Here is a 15,347-nt window from a genome sequence, read left to right as displayed (position 1 = left end):
GGCGACAATGACCGAGCGCGCTTGGGCCAGCTATCTACGCCTGCTCACACGATACGATACGGATCTAAATGTAGCAGTATTACGGATGGCCATCGGATCCCAATGACGACGAATTCTCGGCAACTACTTTTTTCGGAATAGCAGGTAATGGACTAACTTCTAGGGTCGAACCAAGCAGTAAGTGTTGAGGCTCTCTACTAACCCACCCACACCCTCGAAATTTTTTTTTCGGTCGTGCTCTTCTTTTCAGCAGCTTTTTCTACTTCTTTCAAATTTCCGCATCTCACACGAGGTTCGCGTGGCTACGGCGCCCGAGCTTTTTAGGAAGGATTCTGGCGGGGGAGGCGTTGTGGCGCAGGTTTTACGGGCGGAGGGTTATATAGCAGAGGGCTCAGGCTGGCAGATACCCTGGATTAGGGGCGTCATTTCCTGTTAGGGCGCGATTGTAAGATTGAACGATGGCCAAAAAGGGGAGGGGAGGCGGATCGGGCGCGGAGTTCATAGCAACAGTCTGTTCTGCATCTCAGCAATGTGCACAGCCTTCCGCGAAAATCACCCAGGACGTGATTAGCGCGAGTAATCATTGGCGCGTTTCGTGTCGGCCTGTGAGGAACGCGTGGCCACTCCACAAGGACCTGAAACCAGGGCGGACAAGAATAGATTTGCGGACACCCCAGTCGCGGCCGGCCAGGCTTGGGCCTGGAGCGGCGCGGCGGAAGGCAGCTGCAACGCTTGCATCTGAGCCAGGCCTTAGGTAAAACTCGTGACGGGCGTCTCCTGACGACTGCATATCGGGCGTGCGTGGCCGCACAGTGCTCAGGCTGTCGCAGAGTCGCCTTTTGTCTGTCGCTTCCACTTCCTCGCAGGGCCCCATTTGCCGCTCGCTCCTTGCGCATCACGTCGCACCTCCAGGCACGCCGGCCACACAGACCACATACGCAACGCCGTCCGTTTCCAGCATCTGCGCGCCAGCCTCATTACTGTCACGGTTGCCCGGCCTTGCCCCAGCCCACCAGACTTGCTCGGTACCGACTCCCAACAACCACCGTTCACAACCAGCTGCCCTGCATCCCACTCGGCCAGCTGGCTCCATTGTGCACTGCCGCCCACACCACACTGACGACCGAGGCGCCGCGACGATCACGGGCTCCGCGGACCATCCACCACGCGCCGCCTCTTCCCAGCCGCCGCATCGGCTCTGAGAGCACCCAGCCAGGTCGCAGGACCTGACACGCCGTCGCCATGATCGAGGACAAGTGCGTCGCCCACTCTACGCCATGCCTTGCGCAAGTCGCAGCGCAGCGCTGAAGGCAGCAGTGCGCTTCGCCAGCGCCGCGCTGCCGCAGCGGAGACAAGTCTGCTGACTGGGTATTTTTGCTTGCAGATACATCGGCCTTATGTTGGCCGTTTCTTCGTCATTAGCAATTGGTAGGCAGCCTGCGCCCGTATATCCCCTCTGCAGGTCGAGGCTAATCAAGGAGTCCAGGCACGAGCTTCGTCCTCACGAAAAAGGTACGTTGCGCAACCACATTTTTCCCTGCGAACGCCCTCTTCTCGACGTCGCGACGACCGTACATACCAGACAGAGGCTGACGACACGGCGGAAAGGGCTTGAATCAAGCAGGAGAGCAGCATGGCTTCGACGGAGAGGGCTTTGCCTATCTCCGGAGCTCCACATGGTGGGGAGGCATCATTACAAGTGAGAACATCTACACCTGCTGGCAGGGCCCGGTACTGACCAAAGAAGTGGTCCTTGGCGAAATCGCGAACTTTGCTGCCTATGCCTTTGCGCCCGCTATATTGGTGACGCCGCTGGGTGCACTCAGTGTACTGATTGGGTAAGCCTGGGCAGAACATGCTTGAAAGATGGCTTCGGCTTATAACTCTCCACAGCGCCGTTTTGGGAGTCTATTTTCTCAATGAGAAGCTCGGCATTCTGGGCAAGATTGGGTGCGCTACCTGCCTTATTGGATCCGTCATAATCGTACTCCATGCTCCCCCGGACAAGGAAGTGCAGACCGTCGATGAGATTCTGCACTTCGCCATCCAGCCTGGTAAGAATACAAAGAGGTAGTATGTATGGGCCCACGTTTATCTGACTCAATCTGCACAGGTTTCATGTTCTACTGCATACTGGTCATGGGCTTCTCCATCTTCATGATTTATAAGGTCGCGCCCAAATATGGACGCAAGAACCCGCTGATCTACCTTTCGATCTGTTCGACGGTTGGCTCGCTCTCAGTCATGGCGGTCAAGGCTTTCGGTATTGCTTTGAAGCTCACGTTTGCGGGCAAGAACCAGTTCACACATCCCAGCACATACGCTTTTGCGATCGTTGTGGTTGTGTGTGTTCTAACCCAGATGAACTATTTCAACAAGGCACTCAGCCAGTTCTCCACGAACATGTACGTCTTGCATGAGTTGACATGTCTAGTCCAACGCGTCCTGGAACGCAGCCACTTACTGACTTGCGCTTTCATCATAGTGTGAATCCATTATATTACGTTACTTTTACGACCTTCACGCTCGTTGCCTCGTTTATTCTTTTCCGCGGCTTCAACACAACGGAGGCGGTCAACACCATCTCCCTCATATGCGGCTTCTTGGTCATTTTTTCGGGCGTCTACCTCCTCAACCTCTCGAGAACCGATCCCGACGGCACTTCTGCCCTGGCAAACTCCTTCGGCGATGCAGTTCCCACGGATGGCATTGCAACGTTCCAGACACGTCGGTCAATGCAGTCAAGGCGCAGCGATGATTCGGGCTTTGCGGGTCGGGGAAGCCTCGGCGACCGTGAACGCCTTATGCGGTCATATGATCACCGGGATTTTGATCTGGAGGATGGTCAGGCGTTCGGGCTCGGCGATCTCGCCGACGATAGCGACGAGGATGACGGCAGCGGCCGGAAGAGGACGAGTTTCGAAGACCCGAGGCTAGGAAGCGCCAGAAATTCCCGATCCGGACGTTCCACGCCATCAGGAAGCGGCAGGAGAGGTACTCCCGTACAACTCGAGAAAGGCTCAGTAAGGCCAAGCAAAAAGAGCATGGATCGGTGAATAGAGTTCTCATGAGGATTGAGAAATGCCTCGTTCTCCATTAACATTATCTCGATATCCCTCCACCATATGTCCCGGGCTGTCGCCTCTGCTAGCTCGCGTGACATTCTTGGGTAGTAGGGGAAGGTGGTCGGCGTTGCGTGTATCAGTTTTTGTATTCAAATTCTTCACATCATCGATTTCCAACAAGGGAGCACTCGCTCCCGATGGACTGGGCCCTTTCTTTTTTTTTTTCACGTTCAACGAAATTACCAACGAGGTCAATGTTTCCATGCCTTATTGATTGAGGCATTTCCATGACCTCGTATACTTTTTTTTTCCCCGGCCAAGGTCATCTTTTCTCACTTGTACTTCTTCTACCGAGATCACCGTTTTCACCCTATATGTAGACTCCCCCTTCGTCTCTTTTCTTTTTCCTTTCCCGTGTTTTGCTGCATCGTGTGGTCCAGGACGGATCCGGCCAATTGGGTGGATAAAGTTGATTCGCCGCAAACGATTTCCGGTTTGGTACAAAAATGAGCACGCTTAGAGGCGTCGCCAGAGGCTTAGCAAGCAGTCTACCGCAAGGGCAAGCTGCCTGCACGTTCCATCTTTCGGCTCGTCCATCCATCCTCGTCCGACCAGCGAAACTCCACAGAGGACTGCCTGCCGGTCATGGGATTGACGGGTGGTTGTTGGATTGTTTAGACTCAGCATTCATCTTCGGCCGGTTTTATGGGATTTGTGTATTAGAAGGGGTGGGCATCAAGCATGGAGAGAACCAAGCAAGAAAGAGTCACGGGGATAACGGGAACAGAGCGCTGTCATTGATCAGGACGGAAATGGCACAAGAACTGGATTTATGTGCTTCCTTCGGCAGGTTCGAGGGCTCGCACAAGAGATACAGTAAAAGAATGGAAAAAAGTTTTAAAGAAAACGCAGTTGGATGTTATTTCGGTAACATGGCTTGTCGTGATGTTAACGACATCTGTCCCCTCGCACCACGCCAGTGGATCTCGGCCTGTGCTGCGCTTCTACAGAGGGGTATTGCAGCCGAAGGCTAGCGCGAAGAATAGCAGGGGGTGACCACGGGCCCCCAGCATAGGTGGGGTTTCACGACATTCGTGAAGAATTATTCGACTCGTGTGGGCAGTTGGCGCTATCGTTCGGACGTAAATGTGGAATTAGCAATTACACATTTACGTCCGGACGATAGCGCCAACTGCCCACAGCATGAGCGAAAAAGAATTAACGTTAGCCTTCGGCAGCAATAGCATTCTGTACAGTCTCCCTTCTGCCTCCTACTGTCTCCTGTTGAGCGGTAAGACTAAGAGAGCACACGCCATTTGTCGGCGCTCCTATCCGGACCCCTCTTAAATCCTCCTGTGAATATCCTTGGCACTGCTGGAATCCGTCGATAACACACATGGTGCTCGGGCCCGTCTCCACCACGCCTCAACCCTCGTCTGGCACCTCTGTACCCACAACCTCCACCCCGGGCCGGCCCCTGACAACCAGCCTTACCCCTGTTCCCGAATGTGCACAGACGAAGTAAGGCGATTATTAGCGACACTATCACTCATGTTCCCGTGGCTTTGGAAGCATTCGGCGCTACTTGAACGCTTGGACAAAGTCGATGTTGTTGCACGGTTAGGTGGATAAGATGCACGGGGCGGTACATTAAGGAAAAACATAGAGCGGCTTAATTTGGCGACATAAAGAGCTTTTGGAATTAATGTCAGGTACGATCGTACCTGGATCCCAAGGACCTGGCTCGCAACAGACGCACGTTCGACGACGCGTTTCAGCGCTGGGGGGTGGATCCACTTCTTCTGATACGTCGCCGCTGTTACGGAACAGAGATGCTGTAGCCAATCCGAGCCGTCGCGAATAGGGCAGGGGTACTTGGCGGTTTGAACGTGAAGCTGCTGGCGGAGGCGGTCAGCTGAGGTTGTCGCATGGCTGGTTCACTGAGTACCGCAGCAGTCGAGATTGCGGAGCTCCACCCGAAGCGTTGACTCTGGGTGTGAATTCGCTGAGGATGTCTGTACGCTGGCTTTGACTACGTTGGCATACTACTGCAGCAAACCCACTGCATTCCTTGAGCTGCCAGCGTCAGTGTGCAAGTTGGCTGGCTTGGTTGGTGTTTTACACTTGTAGGTACATCGCGCAGCATAATCTCCTTAGCGTCTAGATATAGTATTGTATTTCGTGACTGCGATATTTGCCTAGATGACTAGACCAGGCTAGGAATATAATTGATAGTGTTGTTGTTGGTATTGGTGTTGAAAACCAAGCTGTGCACAGGCGGGCAGATTTCTACGGATATTAAGCAAACACGAGCTCTGATTATAGCTGACCGCCTTAGCAAGCTCATGAGTCGTAGAAGCTCGACAGTATTTCGCGAAGTGATCCATGGCACGTGGAAGATAAGATGCGATGCAGCTCGGAGGCCAGAGCTCCAGACCCCTGCAGCCATGACGTCGACGTGAGGTTCCGCGTGTTGTGCCCCGCGTGGCCGGCATGGACCGAACCTGGCACACTCCCAGCATGTCTCACAACCGCCCTGCCCCTCGAGCTTCCGCGTGGCATGCTCGTTCTCCTCGACATCCTCAGACCCCACCATGGCTACCCTAAAGATCCACGGCGGCAGCGCCTTTCTGAACTGGCGAGCTACCACTCCGCGCCTATATGTGACGGCTGAGAGCGACGACTTCGACGACCTCACCCTGCAGGCATGGCGTGATGAAGGCTTCGAGGTGAATTACCTGCCGTTTGGTGACGGCGGTAAGCAGTATGTCAAGACGCTGCATTCACTCAAAGATAGTCTTGGTGTAGGCGGCACCTATGCTATAGTAGGTATATCTCCAGACTCCCCCGGCGTCTTGTCCAGTCGCCTAGCTAAGCTCTACTCTTGCAGCCTTCGGTGACGCCGCCTCCGTCTGCCTCGAGACGTTTATTCGCCAAGACCTGAAGCTCAGCGCTCTCGTCGCCTACTATCCCTCGTCAATCCCCGACCCTCAGACGCAGTTCATGCCCTCGTTACGCGTCATGGTCCACCTTGCCGGAACCCAAATCGGCGTGAACAAGAACACGGAAATATTGGGTCTTCAAGGCAAGAGAAGGACCATCACCAAGAAGATAACGCCTGGAATCGGCACCGGCGGCATGCAAAAGCTGAAGTACCCGTGTTTTACCTACCAAGGCGTCGAGCCTGGGTTTGCCGAACACGACCTGGAAGAGTACGACAAGGTCGCCGACGCCGTTGCATGGAGCCGCTCTCTTGACACCGTCCGACGAGGCTTCTCTGCCGAGCTGGACATCGAAACTGTCTGGGAAGAGAACGAGGAGCGTGAGTCAATATCCTATCCACAAGCAGACAAGAGCTCACGTGAATAGACAAATTCCGCACGCCCAACACAGAGAAGCTTCTCAACACCATGACCGACCTCCACACGCCTCACGTCACCTACACGCCGACCATGACCGGCGCCAAGGGCAAAGAGGACCTCGCCCGCTTCTACGACGAATACTTCCTGCCGTCAATCAGTCCACGCGCGAATCCGCCCACCGGCTTGAAAACGCGCCTGATTTCCCGGACCATCGGCGTCGACCGCATCGTCGACGAGTTGCTCGTCAGCTTCAAGCACGCCCAGCCCATGCCGTGGATCCTGCCTGGCATACCGCCCACTGGACTGCCTGTCGAAATTGTGCTGGTCAACATCGTGGCGCTGCGCGGTGGGAAGCTGTTCAGCGAGCACGTCTACTGGGACCAGGCGGCCGTGCTGGTCCAGGTGGGGCTTCTGGACATTGAGGACGTACCGGAGAAGTGGCAGCAGAAGGGTGTGAAGGAGCTGCCAGTTGTTGGGGAGGAGAGCGCGAGAAAAGTGGTGGATGAGGATAGGGAGCCCTGGAATGAGCTGATTGCGGATTGGTAATGCTGCATTTTCACTCTGTCTGGTTGTGGATGACTTCACGTAGATACTCCATACGTTCATGTTTAATGAAGTGTGTTTTGGTAGTCTTCTGCTGCTGCTGCTTTGATCTGCCTACGGGTTCCCTACCCAACCTATCTGCTAGCTGGACTTGCGTCTTTTTTTTTTTTTTACCAATTACTATTTGGATCCCTTCCTTTAGGCACGAAGTGTCGGTTTAGATTGTACCAGCAGCCTGCCTCTCTGATGAGGCTTTGCCTTCACATGATGGCGCATCCGAGACCACCGCTCGAAATGGGTCCAGAGCTGCCGCCGCCTCCAGTACCGCTCTGCGTCTCGCCAATGCCATCTAGCTGCGGGATACCGAAAGCAGGGTAACGCTTCTGCTGCTGCTGCTGCTGCTGCTGACCAGTATCGCCGCTGCTGCTATCGCCTTCCTCCGTCTTCTTCGAGTTCAAGGCATTCCAGCCACTGCCGCCGCCGCCGTTGGTGTTGTTGCTGCTAGATGCCCTGGCGGGCCACTCGAGTCCGGGTTCAGCGAAGCCGGGCATGTTGTCCTGATCTTGCCCTGGTTCCGGGTTTGCCGCTACTCCTGAGGTGCTGCTGCTTTGCTGGCAGTCGTCGGCAGAATTGTTGCTGCTCGCGGCATTCGGGAAGACGGTGGTGGTGGTGTCGGTGGCAATCTCGGGGATCGCGGCGCCGACGTAGAGGTCGCGGAGGCAGGGGATGCAGAGGGAGGCGTGGACGGTGACGTTGGAGTCGTCGTCCTCCTCCTCAGGTTCGTAATAGCCACCGGCTAGAGGGTGCTTTCCGAATGCGGTGCCGGGGCCACGGTAGTCGGGCTTGTAGTTGCTACTGCTGCTGCTAATGCCGTTGCTGGTGGAGGTGGCGAAGGAGGATGTCTTGTGAGCCGAGCGGATGAAGACCGGGATGAAATCGTCGTCGGTGACCTGGATGCCTGGCGTGATGAGGAGGCCACCTCCGTCGGGGCGAGTCAGAGCTGAAGGGTTGACGGACTCGAGGCTGAGATAGGCGGTGCCAGCAGTGGTGATGGAGCGCGAGGGAAGCGGGCAGCGTGGGTGTGCGCAGACGATAGAAGGGCGGAAGCGGGGAGAGTGACGCGAGTCGCGGAGGATGAAGAGTGAGGCTGCTATGGGATTAGTCAGTTCATTCTTTGCCTTTGTACCTCTCAACAGGTATTGTTGGGGTTGACTTGCCCTCCAGGCTATAGATGATCTTCCTGATGGTAGCGTTGACGAGGAGGTGCGTCTGCCAGGCGTCGCTGACGGGCAGTGACTGGTTCAAAGCCTCGGTGGTCTGTACGATGGCGGCATGTTCGCGGCGCTTGAGGATGATACGCCAGATTCTGGCTTGGGTGTCGAAGATGTTGTCAGGTTGCGCAACTTCGCCGCTGTCTCGACTGGAGCTGTCCTGGTTGTCTTCGTCAGTGTCGTCATCGTCCTCAACACTGTCGGCTTCGGTCTCAGCTTCGGTAGAGCCATCGTCTTCCTGCAAGCCTTTAGCTTTGGCTTCGGGTCGGTATTTAACCTTTTTGATGAGGAACTGGCTGACGTAGTTGTCAATTTGCTCGTCGTTGCTCTGTACACCTTCAAGAGGGCCGTTGTAGGAGATCGGATGGCTCGAGAGGAAATAAACCTCGTCGACGCCATTGCTTGTGTCTACGATGGCGTTGCCATCGGGTCCGATTTCGATGTCGGGTGACAGGGACGGGTAGCGCGGTGATGGGTCAAGGAAGCGGTCGAGCGCGCTGCGGCGCTTTCTGTCCGTCATCGTGGCTGTTCGGTGAGGTGGGTGGAGCGGGGGAGAGAAGGTGTGAACGGTACGAGTAGAATATTTGAAGGAGGCTTACTCCATGCTTGGTGAGGATCACCCACGTCAGCCCAAGTGAAGTGAAAGTGGGAGTGAAAGTGAAAGTGAAAGATTAGGTGTCGAGTGTGAGGCACGTTGACAATGAAGTGAGACTTTTACGAGACCTGCTCTAATCTAGAATATGCCAGCCAAAGGACATGATTTTCACAGCATTTGCGAGAAATTATTCGACTTGTGTGGGTGTTTGAAGCTATCATCCGGACGAAAATGTCGAATTAACAACTCTACATTCACGTCCGGACGATGGCTTCAGCCACCCATATATGCTGTTTTTTATGACAAAAAAAAAGGGAGAGAGAAACGAAACAAATATCTTGTATCGTGGGTAGTTGAAGCTATCGTCTGGATGAAAATGTCTAATTGATAATTGTACATTCTTGTCCGGACGATAGCTTCAACTGCATACATAAGTCGACTAATTCCTCACAAGTGTCGGTAAAAAAAAATATACTTGTCTTCTGGAGGGCGTAGTTTCCCCCTGTTCCAAGGCCCTGCTATTCTTCAAATAAGCCTTCGGCTGCAATACCACTCTGCAATATGATGGCGCATTAGTCAGCCTCACTCTCGCAGCATAGATCCGTTACAGCTTAGTAAAAAGCGGTGTGATAGAAGCAAAAGCAGCAGAGTGGTATAGAGATCAGAAACAAAGAGAGCGTGGTCTATAAATGTGCGGACTACTCCGATTCATACGAATTTCCCGATTAGGCAAATCCTCGCAAAGTGTCAGAGGTCATGCGCAGATCCAGACCCTCAACCGAGGCATCGATCGTCAGTGGCAGAGATGCGAGTTCGCAGGATTGCAGATCTCTGGTGTGCGCTGTGCTACGTAGCATGGTTGCGAAAGGCGGTGAGGGATGCGGAAGGCACAGGCTGGGCGAGAGACGAGCAGCGAGATGCCGCAGCGGCCTGTTGCACGGCACGGCACGGCAGCGGCAGCGAGGAATAATGACGAGAGAAGTTGCCCTGGTGGGCCTGGCGCGGTTGGGTGCGGATGGGAAAGGCGCCAGTGTCAGACGAGGGTCTCCAGACCGTCCAAGGGTCCAGCGCACGCCGGGTCCGATCACTCCCCGAAGTCTACTTGGTCGTTGTTTTTCATTTCCGACGCGCTCCGTCGCCACCAGTTCTCAGGAGAAATAAACACCAGTCCAGGCCAAATAAAAGCCTTCTAGACGCGTCTTTCGCGTTCTTCCCCCCTGCGCTTCCCCGTGGTTGCTCCCTTTGCCCTCCGCAAAGATCTCCGACGACTTCGCGATCCTCCGCAGCGCACCACCCACCATGCCTGGCCGCACCCTCCCGACCATCACCCAGGCCGAAGTCCAGGCCCATAACTCGGCTGAGTCGTGCTATGTCACCATCGGCTCCAAGGTCTTCGACATCACCTCCTTCGTCGAGGACCACCCCGGCGGCGGCGACCTGATCCTCGAATACGGCGGCAAGGATATAACGGACATACTGGCGGATGAGGTCTCGCACACACATTCGGATTCGGCCTACGAGATCCTCGACGAGCACCTGGTTGGCTTCGTCGCCAACGAGAAGGTGCTGGATGCTGCCACCAAGAGCAACCATCCCGACGGCATTGTGCCGCTGCCGCCTACCAAGGAAGGGCTGCAGGAGTTGAACGCCAATGGCGGCTCCAAGTACGTCTTCGCTGCTACCGGAATGTCGTCGGCCGAAGACTTGAGCAAGGAGACGGACTTCAACTCCGATTACAAGCAGCACAAGTTCTTGGATCTCAGCAAGCCGCTTCTTCCACAGGTCTGGTTTGGCGGTTTCTCCAAGGAATTCTATTTGGAGCAGGTCCACCGGCCAAGGCACTACAAGGGCGGGAAATCAGCTCCGTTGTTTGGCAACTTCCTCGAGCCTTTGAGCCTGACGGCGTGGTGGGTCGTTCCCACGGTTTGGCTCCCTCCTGTCTCGTACGGAGTCTACGTGGCTAGCCAGCAACTACCTTTCACTCAGCTTGGCTCGTACTTCGTCGGGGGACTCTTCATCTGGACCCTGGTCGAGTACATTCTGCACCGCTTCCTCTTCCATCTGGATGGGTACGCTCCCTTTCTCCGTGCTGGTGACCACGACTGACAATTGGCAGTTATCTTCCCGACAACCGCGTCGGCATCACGCTTCACTTCCTCCTTCACGGCATCCACCACTACTTGCCCATGGACAAGTACCGGCTCGTGATGCCTCCGACCCTCTTTTTGGTCCTTGCGAGCCCCTTCTGGAAGCTGGCTCACGCCGTCTTCTTCTACAACTGGTATGCCGCAACTGCCGTGTACTGCGGCGGCATCTTCGGCTACATTTGCTATGACCTGACCCACTACTTCCTGCACCACCGCAAGTGAGTATGCCCCGTAAATCAGCCGATCGCATTAGCTAATGCCCCGTCAGCCTTCCCGCCTACTACCGCGAGCTCAAGAAGTATCACTTGGAGCACCACTTCGCCGACTACCAGAACGGCTTCGGCGTCACCAGCAAGTTTTGGGACCGTGTGTTCAACACGGAGCTGGCGCTGCCGCCGCCCAAGGTTGTCAAGACTGCCTAGAGTGCTTGGATATGCTTCGAGCTGTACATGTAGTTGCTGTACTGTACTTGTAATGACGATGCTTGCGGAGGACTTGGGAGCGGGCGGCCTGCATGTCTTATGATTACGTCCTTATGCCGCACAACCCTTATACATACAGATAATCTTAATTGCGCCCCTGGGCAACCTGTGGCATGATGCATGTGGTAGGTGCAGGCGATCGCTGCAGGATCGGCCGGGGGGAGGCAGCCGCGACGCGGACGGCAACCCGGGGGCACGTGACGCGATCGCTTCGACCAAAGTTTAACCTGTCCCGGCGTCTCGCCAGCCACCCATCCTCTCCCTCCACCGCCCTCCTCGGCAGCACAATCCTTGCCTGACGCGATTGTGCTTCAGACTGCGCCCTTCTGTCCCGGCCTTGCCCATATACAGCAGCTTCTGCGCAGAATTGCCGCCACAGCACCCACCACCAGCTAGTCACAGTTACAGGGTGTGTCCGCCTCGCGCCTCGACACCCCCGATCCGACGTCGCGTGCTAATCCACGCCCCTCCAGTGATCTTCCTCACTCCGCACGTTTAGCTTGACAGCGTTCCAACTCCGCCATGTCAGGTTTAGACGTTGAGGCTCTCCTCGACTCTACAGCCAACGCCAGCGCGGCGGAGTCTAGGGACACGCCCCGCTCCACTGACAACGATGACCGCCTCAAGAACGAGAGAAGCGAGCGCCGCGAGCGCGACCGTGCCAGAGACGGGTCCCGCGAACGTGATCGCAAGCGCCGTGACCGCAGCCGCGATCGCCCCCGTCGCGACCTGGATGACGATGTTGAGATGCGGAGCCCGAGAAGCGACAGGGGCAGCGCCACCGGCAGCCTGAGGAGCAGGCGCCGCAGCAGAAGCCGCGACTCTGACAGACGCCACCGTCGTGCCCGAGACTCGATTGACCGTGACGACAGCTACCGCTCCGGCGGCGACTACTACCGTGGCAGCGGCCGTGCCCGCTCGAGATCCCGTTCGCCCTACCCCGACGATGATAGGCACTACCGTCCCTCTGGACGCTCCGGCCGCCGCGATGACGACCGTGAACGCGACCGCGACCGTGAACGTGAACGTGACCGTGGTCGCGACCGTGAAAGGGACCGTGGCTACGCTGGTGCCCGCGGTGGACGCCGCCGCTCCCCTTCAGCCAAGCGCTCCTCCAGCCCGCCCCTGACCGAGGATGAACGTGACCGTCGTACTGTTTTCGTCCAGCAGCTTGCAGCTCGTTTGAGGACCAAGGATCTAATTGCTTTCTTCGAGAAGGTTGGCCCCGTCAAGGAGGCGCAGATCGTGAAGGATCGTGTCAGTGGCCGCTCCAAGGGGTACGTTCAATGCTCAATCGTCTCTACGCGTTCTTGCTAATGTGGCCTCGCAGAGTCGGATACGTCGAGTTCAAGAACGAGGAGTCTGTCCCGCAAGCCATTCAGCTCACCGGCCAGAAACTAATGGGTATTCCCATCATCGCCCAGCTCACGGAAGCTGAGAAGAACCGTCAAGCCCGCACTGGAGATGGAAACAGTGGCAACAACAATGGCGTACCCTTCCACAGGTTGTATGTCGGCAACATTCACTTCAGTATCACTGAGAGCGACTTGCAGAATGTGTTTGAGCCCTTCGGAGAGTTGGAATTCGTGCAACTGCAGAAGGAGGACACCGGTCGTAGCCGTGGCTATGGCTTCGTGCAGTAAGTCGACTGAGACAGAGGATCTCAAGGGCATAACTAACTAAGATAGGTTCCGCGATCCCGCTCAGGCTAAGGAAGCTCTTGAGAAGATGAACGGTTTCGACTTGGCTGGACGTCCCATCCGTGTTGGCTTGGGCAACGATAAGTTCACTCCCGAGTCTACCGCCAATCTTCTTCAGCGCTTCAACGGCCAAGGCCAACCCAATTTCCAGGGTTCTGCTTTCTCGGGCTCTGGTGGCCGTGGCGCTCATGCCGGAGGTTCCGGTGGCACTTTCGACCGTGCTGGAGGCCGTGACAACGACAAGGGTGCCGGTGGCGCCAGCGCGCTTGACGATACTGATGTTGCGGGCGTAAACTTCAACAACTACAGCAGGGATGCCCTCATGAGGAAGCTTGCGCGTACTGACGAACCTGCTGATACCAATGGTGCCGACAAACAGAAGATTATCAAGCCCGCCGTGCAGGCGGCTCGCCCTCTCCCGGTCACCGTCAACCAGGCTAGCCGCTGCGTCGTGCTGAAGAACATGTTCGATCCCGAAGAGTAAGCTTGCCGCCCCTTAGTGTAGATTGAAAAGCTAATTCATTGTTAGGGAAGAGGGAGAGTCCTGGATGAGGGAGCTCGAGGATGACGTCAAAGAGGAGTGCCAGAACAAGTATGGCACGGTCGTTCACATTGCTCTAGATCCAAACACCCAAGGCGACATCTACGTCAAGTTCGAAACCGTCCAGGGCGGCGAGAATGCCATCAAGGGCCTCAACGGCAGGTTCTTCGGCGGACGCCAGATCACAGCTCAGCCCGTCGTCGATGCCGTTTACCGTAGCCTTTTCTCCAAGGCAGTCTAAGGCAACACAACCGGAACACTTTTGGTGTCGGGCTATGGTATATATGGGAGTTCGGTGGGTATGTGTCTTTCCTGGATAGCGGCTTCCCTGGGTTCGTGTCAATAGCATTTCCTCACGGTTTGCGCCGCTGCCAAAGCACAGCGCAATCTGAGGTTAAGATACTGGTTCACATGCATTCCATGCCGTACTGTGCTCTAATATGGTTATCACTTCAACAGGCGCTTCGCCCCGCACACTGAGCCGTTTACTACTCCGCCCCTCTGAGAAGCATGCCCGCCACTCCGCAGCCTTCTGCGACGTTAGCGTTCATGGCCTGACTTGAACGTCGCTCGAAACGCCCAATTCTACCGACTGTCGTGGGAATAGAGATCCCCTGCCTCTGCTGACTCGCTAGCAGATGACGTCATCTTTAGTGCTCAATCGGAAAATCCTCACGCCCTCCCTTCTATGCCATCACCTTCTTCACCCTCAACCCCCCTGTCTTATACTTTGCTTATTGATGCGTCTCAGGTCTACACCTTCGCATTTCATCCTTGGAGTACTGCATTTATGCACTCCGGCCTTGATTAGTTCGTTTAACTTGCACAAAAAGTCATAGATATATGCAGTTTGTAATATAAAAAAGTTTCAATGTAAACCGAATTAACTCTTCCTGCTTTCTGAGGCATCAATTACTCGACTGTGTTACCGGCGTTAGCATATGAGATTAAGCTTAGAAAGAAGGATTAATGCTTGGATTGAATACATTTATTTCGGCTTCTTCAAATGTGACTCCCCCGCATCAAGTCGCCTGGTGATATTAAACAGCGTTTTCGCGCTGCTATTAGCGTACCTACGCTTACGCTACTAGTAGTACTTACGCTTGTCGTGGGTAGTAATGGCGCGGATGGTAATGGTAATAGTGGTGAATATGTTGGTGGCGCGATGGTGGTGGCGAATGCATTGTTGGTTAGTAATTTTGTAGTGGTAACTTAAGAGTTAAAGTTGCTTAGCAAGTTAATAGTACTCTTAGATAGGGTTTAGAATCTCTGTAATTCAGACGTGAAAAGATAGGTAAGTGGGTTCTCGAGGGGGAGTCAAATCTGTGGGCGCCTTTACTTCAACCTGACGAAGTATCTGGGAAATTCTACAATATTCGCCTCTCTTCGTTTGCTATTTGCTGTTTGTTAGCTACTGACGTGTATATATTCTGCGCTGCCCCACAGATAGCTTATGGATCATTCTGCGCATTCGTTACGGGAAGAGCGTGGATTTGTTTTTGCTCATATCACGGGTAGTTGGAGCCATCGTCCGGACGTAAATGTATAATTGTTAATTCGACACTTTCATCCGGGCGATAGCTTCACCTACCCATGACATGGAACATTTTTCTATTTGTTAATAAAAAAAACGCCGGGGCA

The 15,347-nt window shown here is 55.0% G+C and overlaps 5 protein-coding genes across 5 annotated transcripts; 4 read left to right on the top strand and 1 right to left on the bottom strand.

The window, feature by feature from the left end:
* Window positions 1–1,242: 1,242 nt before the first annotated feature.
* LTHEOB_2544 (uncharacterized protein) lies at window positions 1,243–3,056 on the top strand (the record flags this gene model as incomplete). The annotated part of the gene is made up of 7 exons (XM_035511368.1): window positions 1,243–1,256; window positions 1,385–1,428; window positions 1,487–1,512; window positions 1,609–1,838; window positions 1,894–2,054; window positions 2,114–2,405; window positions 2,486–3,056. The coding sequence occupies 7 exons, from the start codon at window positions 1,243–1,245 to the stop codon at window positions 3,054–3,056; spliced, it is 1,338 nt and encodes a 445-aa protein (XP_035364253.1).
* Window positions 3,057–5,659: 2,603 nt separating this feature from the next.
* Window positions 5,660–6,973, top strand: LTHEOB_2543 (Dienelactone hydrolase; the record flags this gene model as incomplete). Its single annotated transcript, XM_035511367.1, has 3 exons — window positions 5,660–5,894; window positions 5,956–6,387; window positions 6,435–6,973. 3 exons carry the CDS (start codon window positions 5,660–5,662, stop codon window positions 6,971–6,973), a joined length of 1,206 nt encoding a protein of 401 aa, XP_035364252.1.
* A 257-nt stretch (window positions 6,974–7,230) lies between these two features.
* LTHEOB_2542 (uncharacterized protein) lies at window positions 7,231–8,761 on the bottom strand (the record flags this gene model as incomplete). The annotated part of the gene is made up of 2 exons (XM_035511366.1): window positions 7,231–7,993; window positions 8,157–8,761. The coding sequence occupies 2 exons, from the start codon at window positions 8,759–8,761 to the stop codon at window positions 7,231–7,233; spliced, it is 1,368 nt and encodes a 455-aa protein (XP_035364251.1).
* A 1,374-nt stretch (window positions 8,762–10,135) lies between these two features.
* LTHEOB_2541 (Inositolphosphorylceramide-b c-26 hydroxylase) lies at window positions 10,136–11,405 on the top strand (the record flags this gene model as incomplete). The annotated part of the gene is made up of 3 exons (XM_035511365.1): window positions 10,136–10,905; window positions 10,953–11,201; window positions 11,252–11,405. The coding sequence occupies 3 exons, from the start codon at window positions 10,136–10,138 to the stop codon at window positions 11,403–11,405; spliced, it is 1,173 nt and encodes a 390-aa protein (XP_035364250.1).
* A 582-nt stretch (window positions 11,406–11,987) lies between these two features.
* Window positions 11,988–13,947, top strand: LTHEOB_2540 (RNA splicing factor; the record flags this gene model as incomplete). Its single annotated transcript, XM_035511364.1, has 4 exons — window positions 11,988–12,742; window positions 12,796–13,104; window positions 13,154–13,645; window positions 13,695–13,947. The coding sequence occupies 4 exons, from the start codon at window positions 11,988–11,990 to the stop codon at window positions 13,945–13,947; spliced, it is 1,809 nt and encodes a 602-aa protein (XP_035364249.1).
* Window positions 13,948–15,347: the final 1,400 nt, after the last annotated feature.

This window comes from Lasiodiplodia theobromae (assembly GCF_012971845.1).
Source record: "Lasiodiplodia theobromae strain AM2As chromosome Unknown scaffold_6, whole genome shotgun sequence".
NCBI classification, from domain to species: Eukaryota; Fungi; Ascomycota; class Dothideomycetes; order Botryosphaeriales; family Botryosphaeriaceae; genus Lasiodiplodia; species Lasiodiplodia theobromae.
This window is presented reverse-complemented; position numbering and strand designations above follow the sequence as displayed.